Raw genomic sequence first — 18,423 nt, forward strand, 5'->3', positions numbered from 1 at the left:
TCCCTCGTTCTTCCTGCAGGCGAGGTTACTAATTTGTGTATTTTCATTCCCGCGTGAACCTGGTTGTTGTGTTACTGACACTTCAACATCCTGTAGTCCTAAAAAATGTGGATGTGCAAGGGAGGTTGGAAGCTTTGTCTTTCGTCCTTGACTGCAGAGAAGCTATTAGTTGTGTTTTACACGTGAAACTATCGAAATAACATGGTAGGAGCTCAGTCGATGGCAGCCAAGGACGAAAAGTCGTCACGTGGAAAAGATAAAGAAGCTCTTCGCAAAGAAGTCACTAAGAATGTTCGCGGGCTTCTTCTATCCGTGCAAAATGGACTCACAGTGGCAGAGATTCAGAGAGATTATAAAAGTATGATCGGAAAACCGTTCCCATTTCGTGAATTGGGCTTCAACACTCCTTTAGACTTACTGAAAGACTTGCCAGATGTTGCTCGACCAAGTTGGGAAAATGGCGAGTTGGTTCTTCAAGGTAAGTATGGCTGAACTATCCCAGCCTTTTTTTTTTCGTACGATAAGTGGTTAAGTAACATTTATGTGCTGCAGAATACCACTTTAAGTTGTGAATGAAAGTTTTTTGACTCTCTAACAATTTTGAAGAATCACTGAGTGCGTTAATGCTCTGCTGGTCGTGGAAACATGGGGGTGCCCAGCTGCAGCTCATAAAAACTCTAATTTACAACAAAGTCTTTTTCATCAGTTGTACAAGGTCTAAAGTTAGTCACCTGTGGCACCCGGATTTTGCTAGAGCTGATTTTAAAAGCTAATCTCAATTATATAGCAATTTGGTAAAATGATACTGTTACAAACTACATGTACTTGCATTGAAAGCAATCATTACTCTTTTCTCTAATTGCCAAAGTAGAAAACTACTTGAGTAGCAGGTTACATTGTGTTGCTTACCAGGCAATGGGACAAGTGGTTAGGGTGCTGGACATGTAATCTGGTGGTCCCAAGTTCAAACCTTCCACCCTGCTACTCGCTGGATTTGTTCTCAGTTGCCCCAAGTTCAGCTCCTTGGCTGCACTTTGTATGTGGCCCAACTGGTTTGCCTGTAGCCAGTTGGGAGTTTTAAGAACTCTTTGATTATTTGCAATGTTTGAGGGCCATTATGTAAACTTTTGAGTTATCTGCAATTTACAGTATGTTACCCTTGCAAAACAAAGCCCATTAATCTGATGTAAATGTCTTCAGGGAATTAAAGGGCATGTAACCCTAAAATCGTACATTTTCTTTTCACATAGTTTAAGTTTAAGTTTAGTTTAAGTTTAATTCGTTTGCCACAGGAATGGCAGGAGAAAGGAACTGAACTTTTGTTCCAATTGACACCTAACCCCTTTTTTTTTACCCACCCATCCCACCCTGGGGAGGACATCCATCACACAGTAATCTCGTGTGTGGGAAATTAACGTCTCCTACCCTAATCCTGCAGGAGACGGGACCTCCATTTATCGTCCCTATCCAAGAAGACTAGAAAGTCTAACCATTTGCAGATATTATTACAAAGGCAGCACTTTCTTCTCAGTTAATTAAAGACCCTGAGTGTTGGTCTGGCCGGATTTGAACTCACGACCTCCTGCACAACAGTCCGGCGCTCTACCAATTGAGCTAACTGGGAGGCGGTTAATAGCTGTTTAGCAAATATTTGGTGTACATGATATATTTGCTAAACATAGCTGTTTAGCAAATATATCATGTACACCAAAAGTGCAATTCGTTTTTTCTCAAAAGTCCATTTTCACCATGTAACGGCTCTTCCAAATTCAAAACATTTGCCATCTTGAATTGCGCCATCTTTCTTGTGACGTCATGGGTGGAACCTCCTGGTACCATTAAGTCTCCTTCGCATCCCTTGTTTGCTGGTCTCGTCACGATTTTTATACTTACAATTTGGTTGAATATATTCAAGTTTTTCATGATGGTCGAGCATTGTGTTGTCTAGTTTTGTAGTAATTCAAATAAACCTGGGTACACAATGCATAAATTTCCAAAAGAACCACGTTTGAAGCGAGAAAGGGTTAAATTTGTTCAAGTGAAAAGAGCCAATTTCGTCAAGCCGTCGAAGCATTCTGTTGTTTGAAGCAGTCATTTCTCACCTGACTGTTTCGAGAAAAGCTACATGGTGGCATTGGGCCTTAAAAGAGTTGCTGATCCTGGAGCTGTGCCAACGATTCAAGCCCACCAGAAACAAATTCTTCTGAAGTAAAAATGCGACCAGTGCAGTCAGCAGACAGCGAGGATTCAGAGGTGGCCAACTGAAATGAGAAACAATGGAGGGGAAGTGAGCTCTCCAAAAGTAAAGGGAAAGAAAGCGAGACAAAGAAGAAATTCCTAAAAACCTCTCAAACTGTCACCCTTTTGACTGCCAAGTCAGCTCGCTATTATAGGGTCTCAAATTCATCCCAACACTCATGACAAACCATAAAACCAAACCAACTCTTGCTAGATTTATTCGCAAGATGAACGCGCCTAAAAAACACCTTTCACGGACAAAACAAAGAGCCACATCTGTCTCATATCAAACTGAATGCCACCGGTTCAGCCTTCTGTTGCCCTTTAGAGCTAACCTGCAGAGATTACTTATCCAAGTCATTAAAGAATTTGTAATGCAATGAAGTAACGGCGCTTAAAGAGTTAAAAAAAACTTTGCTTTAAACCTCACAAAAGCAACACAACAACAGTCATCAGTCATCAAAGTGCAACTCGACAATGGAATTCACTTCAAACCTCTCAAAGAACCAATACTAAAAGACACGCAGGAAAGGGTTTATTAGATCATTGACCAAATGTATCAAGGCAAACACACTTTAATGGCATGACTAAGAAATGGCTTCTACAAACTCCTAATTCACCTGGATACACAGTCCACCCTTGCTGAAAACAATTTTCATATATTATCCGTTTATCTTTGAAAACTTAAACAGAAAAATCACTGAGGACACACTTTTGAAAGAAAAAAAAAGTACAATTTGAAGATGATAATGCGACATGACTACAAAAGCCATATGGTGAGTCATTGCCGGTCTGTCTATACCTTTGTTCCTAGTCGTTTTTGGTGTGATTATTTGTGAGGTACTGCTGCCTGTACACGTGATAGCCCGTCTCCAGCACCTATCTATCGAGGCAGGTTGTTTGAAAACCTGGATGTTTAGTAACTCATCTTGGTTTCAGGCTCTTGTTCCTTTACATTTTGCCACACTTGCCCAATTTCCGTACAACAGACGCTTTCATGTGTTTTTGGCTTTGGCTGACAAATTCCGTACTCGCACCATTGATAATTTTATATAAAACAAGCACAGAAGCTTATGTTAAAGAAATTATCTTGCATTCATTTAGATTTTCAACTTACTTTATTAGGTTTTCGTGCCAAATGAAAATAAATCACACAATGGATTAAATACCAGTCTGTGTTTCCGAGACACTCGGTATTGCTGTCAACCGGCTTTGTGCTGCCTTTGTGTGGATCATTCAGTGAACCCTAGCGGCTTATATTGATAAGGACATGACCCAGACTCTCCTAAAGGTTCTGAAGTATCCCCATTGCTGTCATATAAGTTTAAGACATCGTCCTGACTATTGCTACCCGTACAAGCTGCCCTATCATTCTACTGAAAACCGTGTTGTGCAATATTTTAGTTCCACTGCTTACATCACGACCCCTCACTATTGTTTTCACCAGAAGTGGAATTTCAGTTAAAAATGCCAACTGTCTCCCTAAAAGAAGTCGAATTGGCCAAAACAAATCACAAATTCGTCTTCTAAACCACCTTTTACATAGTATAAAAAAAAACATGTATTTTTAGGTTTACATGCCCTTTAAATTGGTTTTAAAATAGGGTCAGCAATAATCATACTGTTAGCATATTTGGAGATGACTTCAAAACAGGTAGTTCACTGTTTGCAATGTTAAAATGTGATAAGTAGTAAACTGTCAGAAGTACTGTGGTTTCTAATCATGAAAAATAAAAATTACAAGGAATATTTTTCTGTAATCTATTTCTCTGTTTCTTTGTTCTTTATCAGGCATTCCTGACGCTACCACAAGACATATAGCTCGTTTAGTTGCCAGGCAAAGGAAGAGTTCTCCTAGGAGAAAAACTCGTCTCACCTCATATCAACCTGAGCAAACACCAGTTTTGCCTCATTTTATACGAACAAAAATAAAAGAACTTCTAGTTGGTTATCCATCAGGGTTACTGGGCTCCATGTTTGCTGTGGCTTTTAAACGAAGGTTTGGTGAGGAAATTAACTATAATAGATTGGGATTTAAATCACTTAATCATCTTCTGGAAGCAGTTCCTGATATAGTGGAGGTTGAACGTATGCGAGGAGGAGGATTCAGAGTGTATGGCAAACACTTTGGAACAGATAAATCAGGTATGTATAAGCTCAAAAATGATGAGATAGTTTGAATGGAGTTGTACATGGGGTACAATCTATGAACTCTTTCTACCCTAACATATACCTGCCAACTCTTGGTTTTCGCAGGAGTCTCCAAGTTTTTCATCAAATCTCCTGGTCTCCTGGTTAGAGAACTGAATCTCCTGTGAAATACCTACCGTGGCTTTTTTCAATTTTTTAAAAATAATTTAGTTGTTTCAAGATGTCAAAAAGGATTCAGTGCTCTTATTTAAGCGGCTCTCAGTTGGGAAAAGTAAAACAGAGCAATCAAATTGATATACATTCAATGAGTATCATAATTGGTCAGAAATCAACCAATCAAATTGCACAATACACGATAGAAATTTGGCGCGGTTCAGGTTGTCACGCTCAGTTTACATCAGTTGAATTGAGGATGGCCAGCATGGATTTCGGATTTCTAGACATCTCCAGATTTTTGTACTTTGGGGGTTGGCAGGTATGCTAATATATCTGTTGTAGGTCAATTTGTTCTTTAGGTAAATTTGTTTCAAACTAGGTTAATTTGATCTCAACCTAGGTCAGTTGCTGACATCTGTCTGTCTGTTTTTTTTTTTTTTTTTGGCTGAGTTGAGATGTCTGGAACCTGAGGCGAATAATTGTTTTAGTATAATTTCAGGTTCCAGACATCTCAACACAGCCAAAAAAAAAACAAATGAATGAAGGCTGATAGTTTCTAAAGAAACTGTTTGGGGCTGCATCAGTGGGGGTAACAAATTAATTTTGATATATCAACAAAGTTGAAATGGCCACTGTAACGATTACAAAAGCGGATGTTTCGAGCATTAGCCCTTCTTCGGAGCAAATAGAGGAATTGTGGGTTGTGTGTGCTTTTAAAGGCAGAAAATGGAGCTACCATTTCAATTTTGTTGATATATCCAAAAAAAAAAAAAACCAGACACACAGACATCAGCAACTGACCTAGGTTGAGATCAAATTAACCTAGTTTGAAACAAATTTACCTAAAGAACAAATTGACCTACAAGATATCCATAAATATTCTCCATACTGTTCTCTTTACATTTCCCATGGTACTGACAAGGAGAATGTTATAACAAATGAAAAAAAATTGAATAACCAGTTCCCCCAAGAGTGAAAAAAAAAAAAAAAAAAAAAAAAAAAAAAAAAAGAACCAACATACTCAACCCAACAGGAAGATAAATTTTGCTTAGTATAGAGAGCAGATCTGACGCCTGTATTGCAGTAAATTATGCTTTACTTGTGTTCTTTTTGTCAATAAAGCACCTGATCCTGGGAATAGCTTTCCTGTCAGAACTAAAAGTGATTCAACTGGTAAACATCATCCCACATCAAATGGCAATACAGAAGGCAAGTGTTCAAAAACAAATGGGCAGTCTGCTCCTTCAATTAAAGCCCAGTTTGACAGCAATAGTGCAATTAATAAAAGATTACAGCAGGAGTGTATACAGGTATGTGCAATTGTCTCATCTCTCAAGTGTGTTTATTGCTCTGACTAATAATTATTTGTAATGGCAATGTGTCTATTTGTTGTGTTTGAAACAAATATTTTGGACATGTCTGGTTCACCTTTTTTCTTTGAAGGTATTAGCTAGACGACCCAATGGTATATGGGCAGCCCGATTTCCAATAGAATACAAGGTAAAAATCATTCCTGAAAATTCAGTAATTACAGTATTTGATTTTCTTTAAAAACCTTCTGAAATTTGTGTAGTCTTACTAAAGGTTGGAAGGTATCATTTCATTGCAGCACATAAAACTGGTCTCCTATCCACTCATTATTAATAATGTTTTGGAACTAAATACACTTTTCAGAGTCTCCATGGCAAGGAGCTCAACATCAAACAGTATGGATTTATGAGTGTTGTGGAGTTTGTGGCTGCTATGCCAGATGTTGTACGAATAGAGCGACCCACAAAGGTGGACTGGCTTCTTCTCCTAGCTGAAAAAGGTAAATACAACTACATGAAATGAACCACCTATTCAAATAACAAACAGTGTATGGGATGCGAATTAAAGGTAAAAATAGATGATACGCAGCTATTATACTTGTTAATGAAAATTGAGCAACATGGGTTTGATTTTAAAAGTGGTTAGTGGGCAACTTATTAATATAATGCCATGGGAGAATGCTGTCAATTATGCCAAGGCAATAATCTAACAACAGTTGAGGTAAGCAAGCCAAGTGGATTGAGTACTGAACTCAAGTGCTGTAAATTATACATAAGTTGAACGAGTTATTTGCTCTAGTTAATTTATTCACTCAGTCTCACAAAGTTTTGTACTGTAAACACTGCTGGCTGTAAACAGATCATATTGTATTTTGAATAAATTGAATTATATATTAAGTATATTTCCTTCATGTTGGATTGGTAATTAACCCACTAGTCCTAGTTTAGAAATGATAAGCATGCAGCTTTCAAATTGAACTCTCCCTAGCTGTTCCTGTTAGTTAATAATTACTGATCGGTTGCAGTATACTTTAACTTATAGGATAGTAATTGTTAGTACAACAGCTATATACAGAAGTACAGTGGAACCTCGATTTAATGAACCTTTACATAGCAAAGTCCTTGGTATAACGAACGATACTTCAGTTTCAGCCAGCCTTAAGTTACAGTAAAATGTATGCTATAGAACCTCAATATAACGAACCCTTGATATAACGAACCCTCAATATAACGAACCAATTTCCCCATCCCCTAGGCACTTCGTTAAATCAAGGTTCCACTGTACTAGAACATTTGGTAAGTAATGGTAGCTATATACAGAAGTATTAAGACATTTGGTAAGTAATGGTAGCTATGTGCAAGGACTTGTGATGTTAACATGTTCTTGTCTTGTTTGCTTCACAGTGGAAGAAGATTACCCACAAGCAAATGGTGCAGTTCCTGCAAGTCCTGCTCCAATTGAAATACACAAAGAGCCTGTCTCACCTGCTATCACTGGTAATCCACTGAACTTGCCTGATGGAGTAGGCAGGGGAGTCTACTTTTCAAAAATAACGGTCCCAGCATGTGGATTTCTTGAAGTTTCTGTCACACACATCATTGATCCACACCATTTTTGGGTTATGCTGATTGAGAACTGGCCAGCATTGAGAGATTTGACTGAAGAAATGAAGTAAGTTTTTTCATGCTAGGCTTTAGCTATTACCTATTCACAGCTCATTTTAGTGACCCAGATTTCTTGGGACTTGAAAAAGACCAACAGTCTTTGGTTTAATTTTAACTTTGGAAAACTGGGTATAATGGAAATTTCATATTTCATCCTCTTATTTGCAGACAATTCTATTCAAGTCAAGAAAGTGCACGTTACAAGATGCCTGGTTGGTTTGTTTCAGTCGGTCAGGTATATGTAAATCAAAGATGTTTTAACGATAGAATGATACTTAACGATTCAGTAATCTTAGATTCTTAACCCTTTACCAGCAGGCAAAAATACCTTACAATTTGGCCATACAAAACTTAAGCTCACTTTGTTTGTCGTTATATGAAGTATCCCTTACAATATTTGTGGTTTTGAGACACTGTGGGTTCAGACTTTGGGTTCACGTGACCTAGATCATCCGCTCGTGTTTGGATGCATTCAAATCGATTCGTTTTGCGTTTATATATAAGTGTTTTTCGAGCCATTTTCCCTCTACAGATGCCCTCAGGACAGCATCATTAAGCTGGAATGTGGGTAGAGGCAAGCCTCTGAAAGAAAACAGAGGTGAGAGGTAGTTTCATGTAGACTGGACCGCCAAAATGCTTTCATGCAAGCTTGGTGGGTTCGCAAGTGAAGTCGTGTCTCTGGCCCATCTGTGGATGGCTACCTGGACCTACCAAGGCTTTTTGGGCCAGTTTTGAGTGGCAAAAGTCTCGATCGATGTGATATTTTTCTGGTAGGACTGGGTGGCCCAACACGATTCTAATAATTTGTTCAAATGGAAATGTGAGGTGTTGCCTTCTCGAGTTGTGGTGGAATTTCCCAGAATTCTTTTCGGTCATAAACGAGGCAAAGGTTGTGTTTGCGACACTAGCTTTCGTCAAAAGGAAGAACAAGGGCTAGCAGATAAAGTGAGAAGGAATTTTTTCAGCCAAACAGCAAGATCTGGCCTTGAGGTGTGTTTTGAATGCAAACTTTTGATTTCTTGAGCAAGTTTTGATCTGAAAAGATCGACACTTTTTCATTGTTGCTCGTGGGGCAGAAAGCTGGATTTTTGGGATTTGTTGTTATATGAATGGTTCACTGCAATGGAAATTGGTAATCATTGTGGGTGTTTTAGGCTGCAATAAGTGTCACATCAAACAGCCTTGTAATGTACATACTTACACAATGTCGTCTCTTAATTTCAACAAGAAACAAATAACAACAGTAATAGTAGTAACAACTACCATGTATGCGTGGCTTGCTGGTAAAGGGTTAAAGATAATCTTACCTCACTACAGGGTTGGAAATTACAGTTATTACTTTAGTCTGAATTTTGAACATTATTTACTAAGACAATTTGTTATAAAGAGTTCCTGTACCAGAAGTGTGCTTTTCAAAGTTATATCTTATTTTAAATTATTAACCAGGCCTGCTGTGCTTTGTATGAAGATGGATCTTGGTACCGCAGTCTGGTGGTTGGTATACAGTCTGTGGACAGCATAGAGGTATATACCAATTCAGTTTTGAAATGTGGATCATGTAGTGTGACTATTAGAGTAGTCCTTTGACATCCTTTGGGAAAGTCATTTTAAAGTGAAAAGTTGTTTTTCAGTACAATGCTTCAAGTCTAGTTCTTAATGAAAGACTGGTTCATTGGGCTCTGTTATTGTTAATCAAGCGTGATTAGTCAGTTTAACAGACTGAAAAACAATGCTCATTGAATTATGACATCCGAGTTGTAGAATGTCAATCTGCAGAAATACCAAGACAAATTAAATTGAAGTAATTAACTAAGTTGTCGTCTTTAATACAGTTGTAGCTTTACCAATATTGACTCTCCTGCCATCGGTCATTTTATTGATTAATTACTACATGGAATATGTGTAGTTATCATTCCACTACTACCTCATTTTACCAAACAAGCTAGGTCATGAGAATATGCAAAATATGCAATGGTATTACACTGTAGAACAGGGCAAAAATATAGAGCAACAAAATGATTGCACTAAACAATCCAATTTTTTTTTTTTTTTACATTTTTTAGGCTTGACTAAACAAATATTTAAATAAGTACCTCAGATCTTTTTGTTGATCGCAAAGTACATTTAAATGTTTTCATTTATGTTGCTTTTGTCTTTTACATACTCCTGCAATCAATACATTGCACAGATTAGGCCACAGGATGTATTTCACATATATAGCAAAAACAAAAAGTTCAAAAGTGCAATATTAAATCTTATATTCAGTGGTTTAACATATAATACAAGAACATTTTGCCCATTGCTAAAATTTTTCCTTGTCCCTTTGAGGCTTAGAAAAATACTGCGCAACTCGCAAAATTTCAAAACACATTATAATTATGTTAAACCATCAAATAAGGTGTATGTACATGTAATTCATCTATGAATTCATATGAAATCAGCAGTTCCAAGGTACCTTGTCCTTACCTTCTTTGTGTTAGCTTTAAGAACTCCTACACCTCTCTTTTGTGATGCTTTCAACAGGTTTTCTATGTGGATTATGGAAATAACGCAAGGTTGCCATTGTCAAGTCTACGAGTGCTAAGGTGGGCCAAACATAGTAGACAGAAACTTGCTTCAGGTTTTTCATTTCATTTCATAACTTCTAGTTGAAAAATGCATGTGATTGCAGTAATTTTTGTACTTCTCTCACTCAGTACACCTGAGACTTGCAGTCAAGCAGGCAATTGGAAAAATGTGTTAACAACATATTAATTTATGTTGTCAGGTCACAATTTATGAAACTTCCAGCACAGGGACTTACCTGTAAGTTGGCCCATATTCAACCTTTTGGAGGGGTAAGTTAGTGTTTACTGTCAAGAACATCTTTTTGTAGAAACTTTTATCACAGAATTTGAGTATTATGTAGGATTTTGCAGTTGTTAGAGTATTGTGTATCATTGTGTGGGTTTGGCCAAATCTTGCAGGTTCCACTCTCCAGCAACTTGTCGAAGGACTTGTTGTATACTGCGCACATGTTATGACGCATTGTTTATTTTTTGTATTTACATTTCACTCATAGTGCAGGGGTTTCATTAAGGGCCAGGCACCAGGCAAATTGACCAGCTGTGAGGACGGTTTTGCCCACCTGATTTGACGGTCTGGAGGAAAGTTTATCTTAAAAAGAAGTTCAGTTCAAAGAGTTTTGCCCGCCTGTGAAAACCAGTTGCCCTCCTGCAGAAAACATTAATGAAGCCCCTGCAAAGGGAAGGAATTAAAGCAATTTGTCACTACACAATTATGGAACTCCAGTTACAATTTTGTTGATGGAAATAAGATTTCTTGATATAAAGTAATTTGTTCATTTAAATACAAATAAAATTACGATTTTTACTATGATTCTGTTTTAGGCTAAAGAATGGTCACCTGGTTCCACCCATAAGTTTTATCAATTGACAAAGAACTATAAACAGCTGGTAGCACTTTTTTGTGGTATTAAGGTAAAAATACTGGTATGACAAAATATGAATATTTTTAATGCAGAGTCCTGGAAGAAGTGACAATCATGTGGTGTGGTATTTATTTAAGGTGTAGAATAAACATTTTTAAGGCCTGGATGCTGGAATGTGGTTAAATGCAGTTCCAATTGTGTCAGTTGTCCTCTTAAGGTAAAAAGACATCTTATTCTTAGCGAACCTAGTGCAAGAGTTTCTTCTTGATAGTACAGTTTCTGACTAGTCTGCAAGTTGTTGTCACTATGGGGGTGCAGCTATTTTTGGAAATAAATCTTTCACTATCCTATGACAACCCCTGGTCATTTGAAATGTTATTAGTTTGAGGTAGTTGAAGACATTTTTTTATCCTACAGGAAGGTACAATGTGCCTTTGCTTGTGCGACACTAATGCTCCAGAAGACCTTCATATCAATGATGAACTTGTGAAAGCAGATTATGCTGATTTTGTTCCTGATAAATCTCCCCAATCTTCATCTCCAGTTGGACAGGTAGTAAATTAAGTATATTTTGTGAAAACATTACAAATGACAATGTGTAACACCCAGGGTGGTCCTTTGAATGGAGATCACAGAATGAGGAAACTTTTCTGGGCAGAATGTATAAATAATAAAGTATATAATAGTGGTAAGTGAAGTAAACATTATTTGGCTATTTGTTGTGATGTATTCACAGTTCGTTGAACATTTCATTCAGAATCATGACAGAGAAGCTGAGATGCAGGTACAACAGCAGCAGCAGCAGCAGCAGCAGACACAGCCGCAGGCACAGCCACAGCCAGCTCCAGGTCTCTCAGTTCTCAGCCTAGAACAACTGTACTTACAACAGCAAGCTGTATCTTCCTTTTGTGCATCATCCAGTAACTGCTCTTTGCTGCCAGGTTAGAATTAGACATAATAATCACTCTACACGTAGCAACTGCAAAACCACATGGATGAGTTGTAGAACTTTTCATGTATGTACAAATTTTAAATTCACATGAAAAATATCCCTTCTAAGTCAACTTAACATCTCCTTTATGTCCTAACCCTAATGTTTGTGTGGCTCACATGATTGCATAATTATGTCATGTTATGATCTCAGGTATATTGGTCACTTTAAACAGGTTGCTTATCAAGTGCAGGGTTCGTACGCGTCTTGAAAACCCTTGAAAACCCTTGAATTTCAGGAGGCCGATTTCAAGGCCTTGAAAGTACTTGAATTTCATTTTGGGTCCTTGAAAGTCCTTGATTTTTTATTGAACAACATTGAAAAATATCTGCTTTTGTTTTGCACCACCGGTAAACCCAAAACATAGATGTTAACGGAAACATTTTTCTTGGTTTTGAGGTAAAATTTTCATTACAAAAAGTCCTTGAAATTTCTAAGTAGGGTCCTGGCAAGTCCTTGAAAAGTCCTTGAATCTTTGGCCTGAAAAAGTGTACAAACCCTGCAAGTGGTACATTGAGAGGTTAGCATTAGCTTACTAAAAGTGTGATATGGATGCCACATATGTTTTGCAATGGAGACTAAAATTTTAATTATTTGGTTTAAAAGACATGGGAAAGTGGAAATCATTCATAACAGATATGCACAATTATATCAGTTACTTACTTTAACTTTTGTTTCCTTTCCTTTTTTTAGACTTCCCAGTATCGATTGAAACATCTTACCCACTCAATATTGCAAGGCAAGTTTTTCTTGAATTAAATCCACTTCAACCAACAGTGTATTGGGATAATTATGACATATTCAAGTACTATTAAGAAAACCCTTCACCCATAGGATTTAAGCAGGTAAAATAATAGCAGAGAGATTGAGATTTGCAAAATTTAATGGAGTGCAAGAATCATTTTCTTTGTTCAGGACTCTTGTGAATTAACAGAGATTACCAGTATTGAATATAAAATCTACTGCATACAAATCATATAGCTGGCTCATTGGTGTTTTGAACTAAGATTGGTCTGTCTGTTAGTTTGTCTTGAGTCAAGGCCAAAACTTTTGTTGCAATGATTCACTCCATGTAATGGGATAACTAAAAAGAGCAGATCTTGAGAGTATTGTTTATGTATTTCCCCTTACTGCTCCCTGTTGTTCTACAAATTGTAAACTGTTTAAATCCTGTTTTCTTTTTCTGCCTACAGTTGGTTGAATCAGTCGTCTCTATACACAGATCAGTTAATGCAAACAAATGCACAGCCCCCCCAGAGTAAGTTACTGAGATATTCATGTCAGAGATTTTACTTCACATATCCACCATTAAAATTTATGAAGTTGCATCATTTACAGAGTTTTGAGATGGCAGAGAGTTTCTAACCTTTCGAAAAATTTCTCTGAATGCTTCAAATTAAATTACAGTTGTGCTTCAAGTGCTCACCATGGCCTCCAGCACTGACCACCTATTTTATCAAAATGTAGCCTCCTGAAAAATTTCTGATAACCCTGATATTTGGTAATAATTTGTCAATATTGCTGGTGAAGTATAGTTTGAATGCTCTTTTAGACAATTATTTATCTCTCCAACTTACTTCTCGCTATACTTTTCTTTGTCCCTTAATTATTGTCCCTAACCACTGCTTGGAAATGATAGTGTTGTTTTTCTTTACCGATTAGACAGTTCAGATTTACATGCAAATTCACATTTGAATGCTGATGAACTGGATTTCATAGAAGAAATAAATCAAGAGTTGGACCTAGATTCACCCAACAGCCAATATGATTTACTTGTCAAAAGGTCAGCTATTTTGTTAGTCTTTTAAAGTAAATTAATGTGTTTTGTACATATTATGTAAAAGGTTTAAACTTTTAGGTTATCCACATCATTAAACATTATTTATGCATGATTATAAAACTATTAATTAACAAAATGGTAAACACCACAGCATACACTATTGAGTTATGGATGCACACGGGAGGTTGCTAAGCACGAAAGAAGCATAAGAGTCGCTCGAGGCGATAGCAGAGAGCGACTCTAGCTTCTTGAGTGCTTGGCAAACCTCCCAAGTGCATCCATAACTCAATAGTGTACGCTGTGGTGTTTACCATTTGTTTTATAACATAGCATTGATACATTGTAGCTAAAGAGTTCCCTTTTATTTAACAAATCTTACTTGACCAGAAAAAATAAGCGCGTGCGGAAAAATAGTCTTTGCATTTGCTCATGTCAGCAGCGTACACCCATGGGCAAATGGGGGATGCTAAATTGACCAATCAGAGTGCACGCTTTACTTTGGTTATGTTATAAATTCATTTGGGAGGGGCAAGTTAGTGGTAACATAAGACAATGATGTAGACCTTATCACCTGCCACAAGTGTATAATATCAATCAGCCAAAGAGTACACCTTGTTGTTAAAGCATGTCTGTGTCATGGAGAAACAATCTATATTATTTTTTGTGCAATAAACAGTGCGAAAACTCCCTGAAAATTATTCAAAATCTTTGGACAACTCCTCATTGAGAACAATTACATGGTATTGTTAATTATGAGGATAGTTTAAACTGTCAACACTTTGTATACTGTTTTTGTTTCAGGGTGAAGATAACTCATGATTATTCCTTTCACATCATCAATTTTGAAAGTAAACCATACCTCACCAGTGCAGAAATCTCAGCTCTGTTGTGGGATAGTGATCTGCTGAGATCCATGGTAAGGAAATTATCCAACCCCTGTAGCATTTCATTGTTCAATGTATGGTTGCTGTGTTTAACCTTTTAATACCACACAAAAATACAATCTGAACTGAGGAAAAACATTGGTCATTTGAAGGAGGTTTTAAATGCAGTGTTGCACTGAACATAAATTTAGGACTTGTACTATCAATCTGTTATATTCACGTTGCTGGTACATTGAATGCTTTATTAACCAATCTTATCATATTTCAGCTTCGCCAGAAAAAGAAAAGTGTTGCTAAGGTGGTGGTTTCTTGTTCAGAGAATAAGGAAGTATTTGAAGAACTCATCAGGTTAGAAAGGAAAGTTATAAAAATATTTTTTGCACTTTTCCTTCACCCTCTTAGTATTCTGGTTCTGTTATTCTTGAGTCCAGTTGAACTGGTAGCACATGTATAGCGACTTGATATTCAAATTTATCATTCACTATGCTGTGGACAGATGATACTCTTCACATTATCTTAGAGTTTCTATTTGCTTTTTATCATCTTGATTTTGAATTTATTTCCTTTACTCATTGATGTAATATTGCATTTCAGATGGAATGTCCCAGGTGTCATGGATGGAGATGAAGCAAGAAGTTATGTCACACTTTACGAATTTGAAGGGTACATTTATTTGAACATTTTTTATTTGGCTTCTCTTTTCCTTTCAATTACTTTTTTTTGTCAGCTGCCTTGATTGCTGGGCTGTTGGTTACAGTACATAGTATGTTTTTCCAAGTTAAGGCTTTTTTCGGCACAACTTTATTAGGCTTAATGCAAATGTGACTTTTCATGACCATAAAGATGTTTTTATTGTTTTTAAGGCTTCCAGAGATTTTGAAGATCTTTGACCATCATTCAGAGGATCTATTGCCAAGTTTGGTAAAGGAAATAGAATGTTTCAAGAAGGAAGGAGAAAACTACTGGACTTCAAAGGTCTTCTTTCAAGCGATAGTGTTAACTTATTATTATTTACATGTTGACAGAAGCATGACTACTGCATTCCACCTGCTCTTTCCGGACCCTCTGCTCTTTTAGAGCTCACTCACTGCATCAAACTTTACCTACTTTGCAAAGAAAGAAGTGTATTGATCAAGATCCTACAAAATAAATGCAAAAAGGAGGAGCAGATCTTTAATAGACTTAACCTAACAATTTTAAAGAAGGTTGTTAGAATAATTATTTTAGTTCAGAGGGATGCCCACTTTTCAAAAACAGAAGGGCAGGAGAACCAGAAGGTAGCATTCCAGCAAGTGAACAAATCACCCAAACAACAAGAATTGAACTGTTCTGTTAGTACTGTTTGGCCGTAATAAAATTATAATTGCCTTTTTTTTTTTCCCACAGAAGGAGGAACAGCTTTGCTCTGAAGGAGGAAGTAGTTCTGATGATCAATTTTCTGAAAGTGAACTGGGCATTGATGAAATTAAGCTTCTCTTGCAAGCTATGCAGTTTAGAAGGTTTGTAACCAACTTTTTTAAAGGGGGGGGGGGGTAATACTTAATGTGAAATTCAGACAAACAGTTTGTCATGGCAGAACAAATAAAAATGTGTAGTTTGAAATTTAATGACAAATCATGTCTTAAAATACAAGTTCATTTCCTTTCTAGAAAGCGCATTCTTCAGGGACTGATGTATGGTTGTTCCACTGGTGGCAGTGTTGATGAACTGCAGGAAGTGGAATTAAAGATTGAGATACTGCAACAGGAGATACAGCATAAAATAAAGAACTCATTATAGAACCAGTGAGTATGTGACTGATTTAGTTAAAACCTTGTACTCACCTCTCATAAGTATGCCTCCTGTCCCTTCCCCTGAGTAAATCTCAAACTCACGGCAAAAAAAATAAATGCTATGCAAATGGCTCTACCATGGACACAGGTGGTGTTAGTCAAAAAAGCCTGAAATAGTTTCAGTAAATGTTGGATTTGTCTTTGTAATAAGCATTTTAAAGATGGTTTCCTTTCTTAAGGTTGTGTAGGCTTTTCAACTGAAGGAATACATACTGTTTACAGTACTCATTAAAATTAGGCTACTGCGAAGAAGGAAAATGGTCACTTGTTCCTTGGCTTTCAACAAGTCTGGAATAAGTCCCCTTTTGGAGAGCCTTAGGTCTACTGTTGTGTTGTAATTAATCCATTAAAATAGGACTGGGAAATACTGTGTATGCCAAGTGTGAGCATTGTGAAAACTCTAGGATCACTGATATTTATGGAGACTAACAACAGGTGAACTGATCTAGAATGTTTCTTTGGCCAGCCTTAGAGTTGATGTGATTTGGCCCTTCAAGGAGCAGGCACACAAGGCAAATTTGGGCAGTTTCTTAACCCCACTTGCAAAAATAAAAAATCAGAATCTCTGCACTGGGCACACTAAGCTGTTTTCCCCAATTATTTTAATGGGTGTAAAGAATTGCCTAGTTTGCTATCAGCTTAATGCTCAAGCTCTTTTAAACCTTTTATTAATTTATCCATATTGATTACTGGCATATTGGTCTTCAGAGCTGAAGAAAATTAAGTGGTTGTAAAACTATTTCTCTTTATCTCATTGCTTACAAGGTGACTGCAAATATGTGGAGTGGTGGACATGCAAATTAAACTAGTCAACAGTGTGCATGGCAAAACAATTGAATTATATTAAAGATATTTGCTAAGAAAGAGCACTCTCTGTTGCATTATGTTTTTACAAATCTGAAAGGCAGCAGACAAAGGCTTTTACAGCACTTAGAGTTTTGTTTTACCAGTACCTGTTCTGATCAATTTTCATTAGTTTTTAATGCAAACAATATTTTTTGAAAAGGTCATTTACAAATTTCCCATTTGTTTCAATATAAAATCAGCTGCAATTGACTGATAAGTTTAAAATTTTAAAACATCCTAACAAAGATTACGTGTTTTTTCTTATAAAGAATTTTGGGAAGCTTAACATACTGTTACATTGCTCCTTAGCAATAATAATTCTTGCTGACCAAGGCATTGTTTATGTTTAGAATATGGACTACAATGGTAGTTCAAAATTTTGATAATTTATTGGCTCACTTTAAGTATATATACAAATTTTCTTTCAACATGTTTTGCAAATATCATAATTGGAGAGTATTTGTCAATCAAGGCCAAATTTCAAGTCTTCCCAGTAGTAGAAAGAAAATTTACTTAAGTTGTAGTACATTCAGTTAATGTTTCATATTATTATTATGTAAAGTTGATTAAAGCACCCTTATGTTATATTGTGGATTGTCTATGCAAAAATGGAGGGTCAAAATTAAAGTGGTATTGAGAAGAGAAATTGTTGTATGAGAAGTTGGATCATGCTTACTTTAGGGGCAATACATAATTCTTCAGCCAGTTGTCAATTGACACATGGGCTGATGGTTGGGTAATTGTGAGGCATCATCTTAATCAGAGCTTTGGTCAACCACTGGCCAAATGTCAGTTTACTGGTTGACTGGTGACCCACTGTTAGGTGAGATACCCCATGAGTCCCTTTAGGCTGACCTATGCAGCTAGTTGTAGCTGCATAGGTTTCAAGGTTTCAAGAGAGTTTCAAGCTGCAGCACCTGAAGAGTAGTAAGAAGGTCTGCTCCTTGTTTTTTGTGGCTCCACCACCTTGTTTTTACCTGAGCCCCCAAAAGCACCTGCTACACTGGTTAATACCTATCTTAAGAGTTTGTATTTTCATTGAATAAAAAATTAAGACAAGTTGTTGGTTACTGCCCCCGCATAGTCTAGAAGGTGATAAACTCAGCTTTGTCTTGGCAATATAACATTCCACTTGTATAA

At 36.9% G+C, this 18,423-nt stretch overlaps 1 protein-coding gene across 1 annotated transcript; it reads left to right on the forward strand.

The window, feature by feature from the left end:
* Positions 1-55: 55 nt before the first annotated feature.
* On the forward strand, positions 56-17,929 carry LOC111321533 (tudor domain-containing protein 5). Its single transcript, XM_022924446.2, has 23 exons — positions 56-478; positions 4,030-4,383; positions 5,668-5,855; positions 5,989-6,045; positions 6,220-6,355; positions 7,260-7,527; positions 7,689-7,755; positions 8,967-9,044; positions 10,044-10,105; positions 10,288-10,357; positions 10,910-10,999; positions 11,368-11,502; positions 11,708-11,891; positions 12,635-12,680; positions 13,135-13,199; positions 13,604-13,724; positions 14,523-14,637; positions 14,874-14,953; positions 15,200-15,268; positions 15,469-15,580; positions 15,992-16,104; positions 16,255-16,389; positions 17,203-17,929. The coding sequence occupies exons 1-22, from the start codon at positions 202-204 to the stop codon at positions 16,382-16,384; spliced, it is 2,817 nt and encodes a 938-aa protein (XP_022780181.2). The 5' UTR covers positions 56-201; the 3' UTR covers positions 16,385-16,389; positions 17,203-17,929.
* The last annotated feature ends 494 nt before the right edge of the window (positions 17,930-18,423 follow it).

Source organism: Stylophora pistillata, chromosome 4 (genome assembly GCF_964205215.1).
Source record: "Stylophora pistillata chromosome 4, jaStyPist1.2, whole genome shotgun sequence".
NCBI lineage: Eukaryota > Metazoa > Cnidaria > Anthozoa > Scleractinia > Pocilloporidae > Stylophora > Stylophora pistillata.

What these genes read in the sequence shown, in the direction of transcription:
- LOC111321533 (XM_022924446.2), top strand. Translation starts at nt 202, where the DNA reads ATGGTAGGAGCTCAGTCGATGGCAGCCAAGGACGAAAAGTCGTCACGT. An exon ending in GATTTGACTGAAGAAATGAA is followed by an intron (nt 7,528 to 7,688) that starts GTAAGTTTTTTC and finishes TCTTATTTGCAG; the next exon opens with ACAATTCTATTCAAGTCAAG. An exon ending in CAAGCTATGCAGTTTAGAAG is followed by an intron (nt 16,105 to 16,254) that starts GTTTGTAACCAA and finishes TTTCCTTTCTAG; the next exon opens with AAAGCGCATTCTTCAGGGAC.